Below are 14,515 nucleotides of genomic sequence, written 5' to 3'. Positions count from 1 at the left end.
GCACCTAGCTCCAACACTTCTCCAAGGCGCAAACCAACAACCTTCCAACTTGGAAGGATCAGGTTCGGAAAGGTCCAAGAGGGGAAGGAAAGCGCAACGAAGAAGAGAACGTGCTACGCATCACGGCAACAAAAGAATGCCGAAAGTTACTGGATGATGACGAAACTAGTGAGACTATTGGACATACCGGCCTTACTACAACTCGACGACGCAAAGCAACAGACCACCCAACTTGGGAGGCTCAAGTTTATGCAATAAACGTAGAAAGGGGAAGCTAAGCGAAGACGAATTGTGACAAAGTCAACATCCTACTGAACTCCACTATCATGTATGATGGACTAGTTATGTACAATAACAAGTAGTTCCAAACGACATACGTTTCGCCGTATAGGTCATGACGGCTCATCAGGTGTGCAATATTCAGCTCGGATGGTGAGCCAATTAAATTATTGTGAAAAGAAGAAGGACAAAATGTTACGAGTTATGACTAACTGTCCACCAACGTAACCAGATCTTAAACAGTCAGCGAGTGCAACAAAATGGCACAAAACTGAGATCATTAATTTTATATCTCAGACTTGCTGCAAAACACTCATGCCAATGACGACTATTTGCTCAGGTGACGGTAGGTCAGACACAGAGCTATTGAAGTCCTGGCCGGCCGCCTGCCATTCGGCGAACGTGAACGTCTTCTTGCCGCACTGCACACGGAAGTTTGCCTGGGGTGAGTAGTGACGGTTGTTCCTTGTTTGGAAGACGTGCTGTGCGAGGGTTTGCGGGTCACATTTGTACAGCGTGTAGAAGACACCATCGGGCGTGAAGCACTGGTTACCAATGTAGTACTGATCGGCAAACTCACCGTTATCATCACACTGACAGGCACGTTTGCCAGCCGAACGAGCGGGTATTCCCGGATAGACGATGACATTGCCCGGTCCGGTCATCTTGTCGTGCCCTAGGTATGCCTTCACTCCGCCAAACACCATAAAGTTACCACTGTTGTTGTAGTACGCCGACCCGTCATCGTGGTCAATAGACCAGCGGCCTGCGTAACCATTGATGATGAAGTTCTGCGTGATGTGATTCGGCGCTGGCACGATACTTGGCGGCCCATCGGTACACTGTGCTGGCGTGATGTAGGGTTGTCTATCCCAGCTGTTAAACATCCCATGGTCATCGGTCTCACGCACCATGTTAAAGATCAGGTTTCCGCGCAGGAGAGTGTCACCGCCAAAGCCATCGTTGAAGTTGATACCAGCACGGGGACCGTTATAACAGACATTGTCTACGAACATGTTCCCGCAGGCTAACGCCTGGAAGTAGCAGGAGACTTGCTTGCCGTACATACCGAAATCGTGGATGTGATTGTTGCTGATGAGATTACGGGCCGGGTACGAGGGCTGCATGCCGTCCATCATACCCGCACGCCCGACCGCCACGACGGCATTGTCGCCTGTCAGTGTGATCTCGTTGTGCGATACGGTGCAGTTGCGTACATACTCGGACAGGAAGATAGCGTTGCCGCCGACCGCGTCAAACGTACAATTCGTCACCGTACAGTCCGAGGCGTCTTGAATGAAGAACGCGGCGTCGCGATGTATGGACCAATCACCGCCCGACGGCAGCTCGTAGTAATCCAGAAACGTGGTACGCGTTTCAGTGAACGTCAGACCGGCAAAGTGGATGTTCCTGACGGGACGTGAGGAACCGCTGCCACGTAACTGCACTAGACTGGAGTGCTGCGGAGCAATCACTTCAGCATGCTGCAGATCAGCACATTGTGTGGCATTAGGGTAGAAATAGAGTGTTGATGTGTCTGTGTCCAAAAACCACTCTCCCGGCGAGTCCAACTCCTCGGCTATGTTCTCAACGTAGTAATGATTCTTACCAGCATTTCCACCGCGCGCTTCTTGCCAACCACCGTACTTGAAATACAGCTCGTGTTTTTTTGTATTCACGCTGTCAAGCTGTACGTATGTATGAGCACACACATGTGCAGACACACACACATGTTCACACACACACACACACACACACACACACACACACACACACACACACACACACACACACACACACACACACATACACACACACACACACATACACACACACACACACACACACATACACACATACACACACACACACACACACACACACACACACACACATACACACATACACACACACATACACACACACATACACACACACACACACACACACACACACACACACACATACACACACACACACACACACACACACACACACATACACACACACACACACACACACACACACAAACGTGCACCCACACACGTGTACACATGCAGCCGACGGATTCAGACACAGTTTCTGACGGAGACACTGAGTTTATTGTGAGCTGCTTTCCCACTTCTCACCCTGGATCATGATGAACAGGCAGTCATAACATCTAGCCACATACTATGACAACAAAGTACATGTACCGTATCCGACATAGAAATCCGTTGAGAAGTCAAGCGGCCACCACGGGACGTTGGCCTTGCAGCCGCAAGCACTGCACTGCTGTCCCATTTTAACAGAGTATGCGCGTGAACTACAGTGCGTGTGAGCGCTAAAAGCAATGAGGCGCCGGCCCCGATCATCCCATTGAAAGCAATGAGGCGCCGGCCCGGGTCATCCCATTGAAAGCAATGAGGACGCCGGCCCCGGTCATCCCATTGAAAGCAATGAGGGCGCCGGCCCCGGTCATCCCATTGAAAGCAATGAGGGCGCCGGCCCCGGTCATCCCATTGAAAGCAATGAGGGCGCCGGCCCCGGTCATCCCATTGAAAGCAATGAGGACGCCGGCCCCGGTCATCCCATTGAAACCAATGAGGACGCCGGCCCCGGTCATCCCACTGAAAGCAATGAGGCGTCGGCCCCGGTCATCCCATTGAAAGCAATGACCCAGTCCAGCGATGCCATACAACAGCGTGTTATATATCGACCCTGCCCCAAGGGCGGCTGGAATAGGGAACCCAGGAGCAACACCCATATCGTTTAGCGTTACAGGCATGCGTGTCCCCTCCCTCTACGCTAGACTCCCTGGTCTTGACCGGCCGTGGCAGTCTGACCGATTCCTGGTCTTGACCGGCCGTGGCAGTCTGACCGATTCCTGGTCTTGACCAGCCATGGCAGTCTGACCGATTCCTTGCCGCATGACAACTCCCCCGTTACATGACCAACCATTGGTCCCCCCCCCCTTCCCACCCCTCCGCTTCAAACCCATCAAATTCCAAGCGTCATGAGCGTCGGTGACCGAACAGGAGATAGAGATTGCTATATAGGCAGATGTCCTGAATACCCTTGTGTCACGATATTCAGACCCGCAAACACTGGCTCCAAAAGCACTGGCCATGCCACATGACTCATCATTGATGACATAATGCGTAAGCAGGTCACATAACCAATAATTAATGACATCATGCGTAAGCAGCTCACATGACAAACCATTGATGACATCATGTGCAATCAGGTCACATGACAAATCCACATCACATGACCAGCCATTGATGACGTCATGCAAAGCAGGTCACATGACTAGCCCTTGTGACGTTATGAGTAATCAGGTCACATGACAGCTTACCTGAAACATCCAGTTTCCCCAGTACTGAGTGTGGAACATATGAACAACGCGGGTACTGGGATTGCTCCACGATGCCGTCCTGTTGGCCATCTCTGCGCCGTATTTGATTCCCTTTGGGCGATCACGGTATGGATCGTTCCAGAATGAGTAGACGGGCTGAAGTCCGGGCACACCGTCTAGAGCGGAGTACATATGATAGTGGAATGATGGCCAGTGATCATCACCAGTGACATGATGTGGACGAACTGGTTTATCCACACTTATCATCGTGTCACTGGGTGAGGGTGCTGCTGCTGCTGCTGTCTGCAGTGGTAGGTGCGAGTGGAGGTCTTGAGAAGGGTCCAGATCTTCCGCCACGCTACCGTCTATAATGTAAAACAAGTCACACAACCAGAGAGAATAGCAGGGGAATGGAGCTGGTATCATTGCGTTCTAAAGGATAACGAGATTTTCATAATTCACAGTTTGTGTGAGACATGGCTGGAGGTCTGAGTTTTTCACATCCACAGAAACACCATCACTCTCTATGTATCAATGAACAGCTGCAGCAACACCATCACTCTCTATGTATCAATGCACAGCTGCAGGAACACCATCACTCTCTATGTATCAATGCACAGCTGCAGGAACACCATCACTCTCTATGTATCAATGCACAGCTGCAGGAACACCATCACTCTCTATGTATCAATTCACAGCTGCAGGAACACCATCACTCTCTATGTATCAAGACACAGACGTAGCTCCTAAAGCGGAGGGAGGTGAGTTGATCAGACCCACCAAAAAGTGATCAAAGACCTAAAATCCTATTCGCTGCACCCATGAAGCGAGTATTGAGATTACAATAGATACAAATATGTGTTGACGTCGTGTTATCACAGTCTTTTCCAATTCCTCAGTTCTTGTTATGTTCTCCTTGCATTGACAATTCATTTTTATTCTACATGTATAAAGATAGGTGCTGAGCCGTGTAGCATTTTCTTCTGGTATCGGGTTCGGGTAGTTTTCTACGGGTACCACGGGTACCTGATCGGGTAATGTTTCCATGGTAACACCACAATGCACCCCTTCCCTTTCACACTGGGTAGACTTGCAGAGTATGCACACATGTACTGTACATGATGTCATCTGCGACTTTGGGTTTTCGGGTACTATTCTGTACCCGTCTACCCGAGGTCCTCACGGGTAGGACCGGTGCCCGACTACCCGTGCACATCTCTAATACAGATATCGAAACCCAACAGTGGCGTGCCTAATGCTTTTGAAGCCAGTGTTTGCAGGTCCGCATACCATGCTACCCGCTTTTCACGCCATATTATACCAATCTCTATCACCTGTCAGGCCGCCAACGTTCATGACGCTTGGTATTTGATTGATTTGAAGCAGAGCGGGAACCAAGGTAGTGATAAGCAGTACAGTTCCACAATTCACAGTTCACGTGACACTCGTCACACAATGTACTGTGATAACAAGGCTGTGGTAGATTGCATCCGCTCTGGCACATCCAAGTCACCGCCAGTCATGACCCTGCTCAGGGAGCTGTTCTTTGTGTGCACCGGCTTCAATTTCACTGTCACTGCTGCTCACATTGCTGGCCAGTCTAACTGCATTGCCGATTCGCTGTCTCGTTTCCGCATGGAGGAATTCCGGCGTCTCGCCCCAGCTGCTCAAGCACAACCAGACCGAGCAGTGCTGCCATTCCAGTTTATGTGCTACAACCTGGACATACAGGTACCGATTATCATTGCAAAATTGCCGTATTGAGAACCTGCGTTGGATTTCATCCTCTGCATGCCTGCCATAATCCATCTCGTGCCTTAATCACTTCTGTCTTGTTCTTAGCTCTCGTGCATCTTTTAAGATGCACGACAGCTAAGAACAAGACAGTAGTATCCCGTCGGAACCAGTCAAATGGTTTAAAAACCATTTGACTGGTTCCGACGGGATAGCTCCACTAGGAACCAACTCTGCCTTCCTCTAGCCCGCTCTTCTGCCTTGCTACACTCCCCCCTTTTCAATGACTATTTGCATTGGCTTAAGCTGCACCAGGAGACAAAGGGCCTTTCTACTTTAACAGCATTCAGGAACGCCTTGCTTTACAAGTAGACCACAATTTTGCTCCATATTTGCTTCTTTTTTCTTTTCCTTTTCTTTTTGACTTCTTACTCTTTTCCTTGTTAGGCGTGGTTGGCTATAAAAACCCTGCAATCGCCACGCAAAGTGGTCATTGGCTACCCCAGCCATGTATTTCTTGGAGTAAAATAAATAAATAAATAATCCATGTCTTGCCTTAATCACTTGTTCTTAGCTCTCGTGCATTGGCGGTGAACGCTTGCTGGGGTGCGGTGTGCTGGTTTTCTGGGAACAGCTTCCTTCAACTGGTTTCTTTGCTGCTAATATCTCTGCTTAAAATTGCATACTATTGGTCGGCTGTTTGCGACGCCAATCAGTAGTCATTGCACCCGGTCGCGGCTACTATTGCCGCACAAGTATGAGCGATTGCTTTGGCCGTTTGCGAACGCCAATTGCTTCACCCTGGTTGGCTGTTTGCAACGTCGATCAGGAAACTTTGCACCCGGTCGCGGGTACTGCTGCGGCTCAGTCATGAGCGATCACTTCGGCTGTTTGCAACGCCAATCGGTTAACCAGTTGATCGAAACCAGCACACTGGTGTACCCCAATTATCCTTGTGCGGTGTTGTGAGAATACGTGGGTATGCATGCAGCTTTGCTCTGTGACTTTCCATTGCATGTAGTCACTTGGCTCTCCCATTTCCTATACACTGCTCTGATGCATTCCGGTGCAAGCGCTAAAGTAAAGTTTTGTTGGAGTTCAAAGATACATGCTACTGTCTCCGCAACTGCATAATATCTTTACAGCACAATACCACTATGCATCACACAGTACTTTTGCCACACACACACACGCACGCACACACGCGCGCACACACGCGCACACACGCGCACACACACACTACAACACACACACACACACACACACACACACACACACCGTGACCTTTTACACAGACCACACTTCACCATCATAGCGAGTACGGGTACTTACCGAAGGTTGTATCACCAGATCACCGAGCTGATAAACTGCTGTTCAATCCGAGTCGTATGCCTAACAGAATGTCGACTTTACGGGGCCTGTGACGAAATGTCCACTATCGGTCACATAGCCAGTGGAATGTGGACTGTAGGGAATTTATCAAACGAAATGTCCATTCCCTGTGACATTCTCAGCAGAATTTTGACCGTACGGAACTTGTGACGAATTGTCCAGCAACGTTGTGTTGACAGTTGCGTTCCGGGTAGGCCACAAAACTCAGCCTGCCTCGGCTGTACAAACATTGTTTTACCATCTCCAGCTGGTGTTCTACTCTCGACTGTTTGAAACACTAGGAGATAATTGAGTATAGCCAGTCACGGTGTTGTTAGGTAACTGCTGGAATCCACAACTAACGTAATATCACTTGTAGCTGCATGTAGCGGACATTGCAGACCATGTCACATAGAAGGTCACCTCCACACAACAAGAGAGACGGACTCAAACACACAAACCATGTAAACTGGAAAGATGACTTCAACAATTTTGACTTTGCCTTCAGACTCAGATTCAGTCAGAGCACATCATCTGATTGAGTCGTGTCTTGCCATGTAACACGTAATGTGAGTGAAGTGTGAGAAATTGAGGTGTGCTCGAGTAAGTGAAGCGTGTAGATCAGGGAGTCGTATTGGCTTTTACGACTCCCTGGTGTAGATCTACCACAGAGCAGCAGCTGAGCTCGAGTGAGCTAAGTGTGATCGACAAAGCTGAGTTGGAGTGAGCGAAGTGTGAACCGCAGAGCTGAGTTGGAGTGAGCGAAGTGTGAACCACAGAGCTGAGTTGGAGTGAGTGAAGTGTGAACCACAGAGCTGAGTTCGAGTGAGTGAAGTGTGATCTAAAAAGCTGTGTTCGAGTCAGGGAAGTGTGAACCACAGAGCTGAGTTGGAGTGAGCGAAGTGTGAACCACAGAGCTGAGTTGGAGTGAGCGAAGTATGGAATCGAGCATGAGTACGAGGACGAAAGTGCGGAATCGGAGCCCGACGCGCGCTAGCGCGGAGGGCTCCGATTCTAGCACTTGAGTCCGAGTACGAATGCTTTGATACCATTTCTGACATGCATTGCACGAACTACTTCGTACTACTAGTACTACTACATGTAGTACTTCACACATACCTAGTACCTACTCAAGGCACGCACACTAGACCAGACAAGGAACACAACTAGTCGCCAGTTTAGTACTTCAGACATGTTACATAATGACTAATGTACACAGTCACAACACAGAGATAAAACAAGGGCGGTCTAGTCAGCTAAAAACCAGGTCAGTTCAGCTTCTCTTCTTCGCAGTGACTACAGCCTACAGCCTACAGGTGCAGGTGAACATTGCAGTTTGCACCAAACTGAGCTCCGGAAAAGTTGATGGTCTTCGTAGCTTTCTGCATCAGAGACCGTTGGTGAGTTGGGGATTGCACTGTTGGGTCACAAGTTGCGATGTACTCATCAATGTCGGGATCGTGGAACTCAGTCTGCTGCTGTGATCGCTGAACGCTCGTTGTTGGCGCTGTAAGAGCACGGGTAGCAGCATTGGTTGCAGTTGGAGACTCTCCATCCAGAACTGCAGCCATCTCTTTTCTCTTTTGTTCTGAATTCCTAAAAAAAAAAAAAAAACACGCCTAGGCGTGCTCCGATTCAATCGGAGCACGCCTGGGCGTGCTCCGATTGGAAAATCGGAGACCTGCAAGCGCTCACAGGTCTTCAGTGGCTGATTCAAAGCACGGCAAGTCGCGCTAGGATTCGCTGTTGCCATGTCGATTGTCATGTGACATGTCAGAAGTGTGAATCACAGAGCTGAGTTGGAGTGAGCGAAGTGTGAATCACAGAGCTGAGTTGGAGTGAGCGAAGTGTGAACCACGGAGCTGAGTTGGAGTGAGCGAAGTGTGAATCACAGAGCTGAGTTGGAGTGAGCGAAGTGTGAACCACAGAGCTGAGTTGGAGTGAGTGAAGTGTGAATCACAGAGCTGAGTTTGAGTGAGCGAAGTGTGAACCACAGAGCTGAGTTGGAGTGAGCGAAGTGTGAACCACAGAGCTGAGTTGGAGTGAGCGAAGTGTGATCTAAAAAGCTGTGTTCTAGTGAGCTGGTACTGGGTTTGTGTACAAGTGCAAGGTACGGTGTTGGTAAGGGTGTGTGAAAATCAGTGTCAACCAGTACAGGGAGAGCTGAAGGCTTTCACGACACACCCTGCTGTAACTACACGTCACTACATTGTAGCGATACAGATCAACCTGCGTTAGGAAACTGTCAACACTCTCACGCACGCACCCACACCCACCGAACCACACACGAACACACACACACACACACCTTGACCTTGACCTTGATCTTGCCCATTGCGTACGCAATGATAGCGAATTGTCGGAAAGTTCAAGTGAGAACACGAGCGCAGAACTTGGCATGTCGTTTCAGGTCTCCTGTTCGACGAAATGGGCGTCCACAGACACATAGAAGAGGATCAGGAGCGGGCCGTGGCGGTGGGGTGCTACTCGCAACTCGTCTCCAGCCGGGACGATCTTGGCAACTCTCAAGCCAGGTGGTCACGCCGAGTTCCGCCAGGTCAGTTGACACCACATCTCGCCACCTCTTCTTCGGGCCGTGACGAGGACGGGGGCAGGCAGCTCGCCGAACAGCAATTGCTTCGGTGCGCGTGAGTCGTCCATCCTGCCGACGTGACCCAGCCAACGAAGCCGGTGGCGACGGATTATGCGGGTGATATCAGGGTAAACACCGAATGTAGCTGCTAATGTGGCCGTTGAGATCCGATCATCCCACTGTTGACGACGACCGATACCCACAATGGACCGAACTCACTGATGGTGAAACGTGTTTAGCTTCTGGAGGTGGCCTGCCTTGGTGGTCCACGTCTCCGCACCATACAAGAGGGTCGTGAGGACGACAGCCTCATAGACACGCCTCTTGCTGCGAAGCGACAGGGTCTGGTTATCAAAGACAGGAGCTTTGAGGGCTCCGAACACAGCTGAGGCTTTCGCAAGGCGAGAGCGGACATCAGCACAGGCAAGACCATCCGAGGAGAGCACACTGCCAAGGTAGGTGAATTGGTCCACCACCTCAATCGTGTCTGCTCCAACAACAACGTCACGGCGATCAGCAGACTCACCCACAGCCATACCCTTGGTCTTTCTCACACTGACCGTCAGGCTCCAGCTGCTTGCGCATGTGATGAAGCTGGAAGTCATCGCTTCGAAGGCAGGCCGAGATGTTGCGTAGAGTGCAGCGTCGTCAGCAAACTGGGATTCTGTGACCGTTGATGACAGGAGCTTGCCCTTCGCCGTTCGGTCACCTACTAGCTTCCTCCCGACTTTATATCGAAAGGATATGCCAGCGTCCGGACAACTGGACCTCCAACTGGCAACGACGGCAGAGAAGTACAAATTGAAGAGCATTGGTGCGAGAGTGCAGCCCTGACGCAATCCATTCCGCACGGTTATCGGGTCAGTCAGCTTGCCATCCACCCGAACAGAAGCAGTCATGCCGTTGTGGAGTGACTGAATGATGCGGAGCATTGCCGCCGGAACACCAAGCTTTTGGAAAACCTGCCACAGCGCTGCACGCGGGATACTGTCATACGCCTTTCTCAGATCGACGAACAGGACATATGCATCTGAATCATGCTCCAACGTCTTCTCCATCAACTGCCGTGCGACGAACACCATATCGACGCAGCCACGTTCCTTTCTGAAGCCGCACTGATAGTCTGGCAAGACATCTTCAGCGATAGCTTTGAGGCGGTCCTGCAGAATACGGGCAAGCAGCTTGCCGACAACGTCCAACAGACTGATGCCGCGCCAGTTATCACAGTGGTGTAGATCTCCCTTCTTGGGGATGGGCACAACCACTGCATCACGCCAATCATCGACTACAGTGCCTTCGAGCCAGGATTTACGCATGATGGTCAGGATGCGACTGTGTAGGTCTTTGCCACCATGTAAGACCATGTCCGGTAGAATGCCCGACTGACCGCCAGCTTTACCCGCTTTCATGGTCCGCAGTGCAGCCTCCAGCTCACACACACACACACACACACACACACACACACACACACACACACACACACACACACACACACACACACACACACACACACACACACACACACACACACACACACACACACATACACACACACCACACGCACACACACACACAAACACACACACACCTGGTGACCACACACATACACACACACACACACACACACACACACACACACACACACACACACACACACACACACACACACACACACACACACACACATACATACATACACACACACACACACACACACTACTACTACTACTACTACTACTACTACTACTACTACTACTACTACTACTACTACTACTACTACTACTACTACTACTACTACTACTACTACTACTACTACTACTACTACTACTACTACTACTACTACTACTACTACTACTACTACTACTACTACTACTACTACTACTACTACTACTACTACTACTACTACTACTACTACTACTACTACTACTACTACTACTACTACTACTACTACTACTACTACTACTACTACTACTACTACTACTACTACTACTACTACTACTACTACTACTACTACTACTACTACTACTACTACTACTACTACTACTACTACTACTACTACTACTACTACTACTACTACTACTACTACTACTACTACTACTACTACTACTACTACTACTACAACTACTAAAACTACTACTACTACTACTACTACTACTACTACTACTACTACTACTACTGAGAACGTTGACTTTATTTGATAACAAACTGGGTGCCGGAATGAAGAATTCAAAAAACGGAAGCAAAGAAGGCAATGGTGACAAATCCAATCAAGTATATCGTAGATAGGAAAATCAAATTAAATAAATCGGAAAATCCAATAAGAAAATATAATAAAAGAATCAAGTCAACTATCGAATACCAAAACAAAGAGTAAACTTGCATCCGCAAACACAATCAAAGCAGCACCGTTTACCCAACTCATCCAACAACCCAGACAAGAGAAAACCAGATAAGGTGCACAAAGAAAACGGGCAAGTCAACCATCAAATCATGACCAACATATAATAGCAAAATTGCTACAACAAAAATACAGACAATATCATGAAACAGTTAGGTCAGGCATGCTAAACAGCCAGGTGGGCACGGGCCCTACACTCCACCACAAAACCGCCATGACCAGTACCCATGAGCCTTCGGCGGTACGAGTGCCGTGACCCCCGCAGACAAGTTATTTGCCAGCGAATCAGGCACACACTGATCCGGGCACGAAGCTGGCGCATGATCAGTGAGTAGGGGAGATCACGGTTCCTCTCACTGATTTGAGCTGCTAACGACTTCAGGAATATTGACGCCTCCGGCGCACACTGCCCATTGGTGGCGAAAACCAACGGCGTGAACGAACCGCGGTCGACGTTGTTGATCCGGCTCTAGTACTGGCGCTTCTTCTGCCTCTCGTTGTCAGACAACTGGCTCGCTACTCCCGAACGCGACAGCAAAGACGGCCTTGGGTGGGTAACCCGAACATCAAAGAAGGCGTTTTGCTGTCGCGTCCAGAAACCGCGAGCCCGTATGTCTGCACGAGCGGCATCAGCTCTAATACCTGAGACCGTCTCACCATCGAGAGGCAGCAGAACAGGCTCCAACTCGACATCATACGCCACCTCGGACATGGCACTAGCCAGCAGGTCCCGAACCTCGTTGTGACGTTGCGTTGGGTACCCGCCACAGGGGCATGTCATAGCGTGGTGGCTTGTCATGTCTTTGCCACACACGCATGATGCTGGCAAACCTTCCAAGGGAAGGCCATATCGTAGGCCCACAGCATCACGGAAATCCGTCCTGCTGAAAACGGTCCCAGGCATTGTAGTCGCAGGTGGAGTCGTCAACCAACTTGAGACGCCATCTTCACCTGCGACCTCTACCAGTAGCCGTTGCGTGGGCGGGAGGCCGGATCGGATCTCCTCTGCCAAGTTCCGCTGCTGAACACGACGCGCCGCCCGAGCACCTGCAGCCAATGTCCTGAATGCTGTTACCACAGACGACACCTCATGCGTGGAGGTGCCACCGACTACCAACTCCACCATGGGTGCAATGGCGTCTCGGCACAAGGTGCGCTCAGCAGCCGCCCGTGACACATTGCTACGGACCGCAAGACCACCAAGCTTTGCTGGAAGGGAAAGCAGTGCTCGCAAACCTCCCTCAACCGGCACAGAATGGCCCGTGAATGCAGGCAGCAGCTGATCATTTAGGACGCGATCCAGGGGTGCGTAGAGTGCCCCGTCAGCATTAGCAACGCGCTGCAAGTATGACCACCGAGACTGAATGGCAGAGATGAATAAGTGGTAAGCCGCGTGGGGCTGGGTCTCTGCAACACTCGCCAGCCTCTTGGTTAAAGCACACCAGTCACCCACACGGCTTCCCACAAACCCATCACAGAACTCAGTGCTGCCGATGACTCCACCGAGATACCGGACGCCATCAGAGCAAATCCGGATGCCAGTGCCTGCAAATACCCGCTCAGCGTCTGACACCAGATGGCTCTTGACGAGGAGCACGGTCTTGGCAGCATTAGGCTTGTAGCCATACTTCGGGCCCTCAGCCGAGATGCAGTTCCAGTACTCACCGAGTGCCACAACGCGGTCCACAGCGGCATCGTCGTCAGCATACCACACCTGCATGGAACCACTGCATGTTGTGGACAGATGCTTGGCCAGAGGGACGGTAGCCAAAGCATAAAATGCCATGGCCAGTGGATCTCCTTGGCACGTGCCCTCTCTTGAGTAGAGTGTCTCGCCACCATCCAGGTACAGGGGGATATCCGCTTGGTACGTGTTCACAAATACCCGCCCTGCAGCTGGGCACACGCGTGGTATGTTATTCAGTGCAGCTGCCCGGTTCACTGAATTAAAGGCGTTAGTGGCGTCGACGAGGAGTATTGCCTCTGACTCCTCCTTGGCAAATACCGATGACAGCGCCTCCACAGCCACTTCACATGCCGATGGTATCCCGACGCACAGCTGGGTTGGCGCCGTCGCAATCACCACATCCTTCTCAATCGCCGCCATGATTGCCTTGCCAACTGCACGCCGAAACACCTCACCCACAGCGATGGGCCGCACGCCAGGTCGCTTATCCAGTGGTATCAGTCGCGCTGCCAGAAACGGGCGCAGATGCAAAGCGTCCAGCCTCTCCGTGCACAGGCATTTGGCCACGCGAGAGAGGGCCGAACAGAGCTCGTCAGAAGCTGACTTGAACATGCCAACCATCCGACGCCAGGCAGCCGCATCCAAAGCCGAAGGTCCAGCAGCTCCCTTCATTCCCAATATCGTCTTCTTCATAGCTGCTGGTGTTATCGCCTCAAACATAACTGGATCCGGGGGGTCGGGGCTACAGTCCAGTAGGATGTCTGGATCAGCCGGCTGGGGAGCAGGGTGCTTATCCCGCAGGTGCTCTAGAACTGACTTCCCACTCACCTCTTCATCCAGGGGAAGAACGCCACCAGCACCATCAGCATCCAGGTATTGGGCAGCACTGCCAACTCGGTCATTGAAAACCATGTTCGCTAAGCGAACATCGTCCAAAGCACGTGGACTCGAATCACCCACGGCTGCATCAGAGAGATGAGCCTGAATGCATCGGGACTCCCGTAGCAATGGAGAGAGATCACCGGCAGTCCACAGCCCAAGCCGCTTGGCCAAAACTACTACTACTACTACTACTACTACTACTACTACTACTACTACTACTACTACTACTACTAC

The 14,515-nt window shown here is 50.7% G+C and overlaps 2 protein-coding genes across 2 annotated transcripts; both read right to left on the bottom strand.

Annotated features, from left to right (window-relative positions):
* Nucleotides 1-215: 215 nt before the first annotated feature.
* Nucleotides 216-7,298, bottom strand: LOC135828521 (uncharacterized). The gene is made up of 3 exons (XM_065340962.1): nt 6,683-7,298; nt 3,617-3,981; nt 216-1,967 (listed from the first exon to the last, which is right to left on the bottom strand). Exons 2-3 carry the CDS (start codon nt 3,881-3,883, stop codon nt 573-575), a joined length of 1,662 nt encoding a protein of 553 aa, XP_065197034.1. The 5' UTR covers nt 3,884-3,981; nt 6,683-7,298; the 3' UTR covers nt 216-572.
* A 4,883-nt stretch (nt 7,299-12,181) lies between these two features.
* On the bottom strand, nt 12,182-14,311 carry LOC135828115 (uncharacterized). The gene has a single exon (XM_065340548.1). The coding sequence runs from the start codon at nt 14,309-14,311 to the stop codon at nt 12,182-12,184; it is 2,130 nt and encodes a 709-aa protein (XP_065196620.1).
* Between the last annotated feature and the right edge of the window lie 204 nt (nt 14,312-14,515).

Source organism: Sycon ciliatum, chromosome 12 (assembly GCF_964019385.1).
Source record: "Sycon ciliatum chromosome 12, ocSycCili1.1, whole genome shotgun sequence".
In the NCBI taxonomy this organism is placed as follows: Eukaryota; Metazoa; Porifera; class Calcarea; order Leucosolenida; family Sycettidae; genus Sycon; species Sycon ciliatum.
This window is presented reverse-complemented; position numbering and strand designations above follow the sequence as displayed.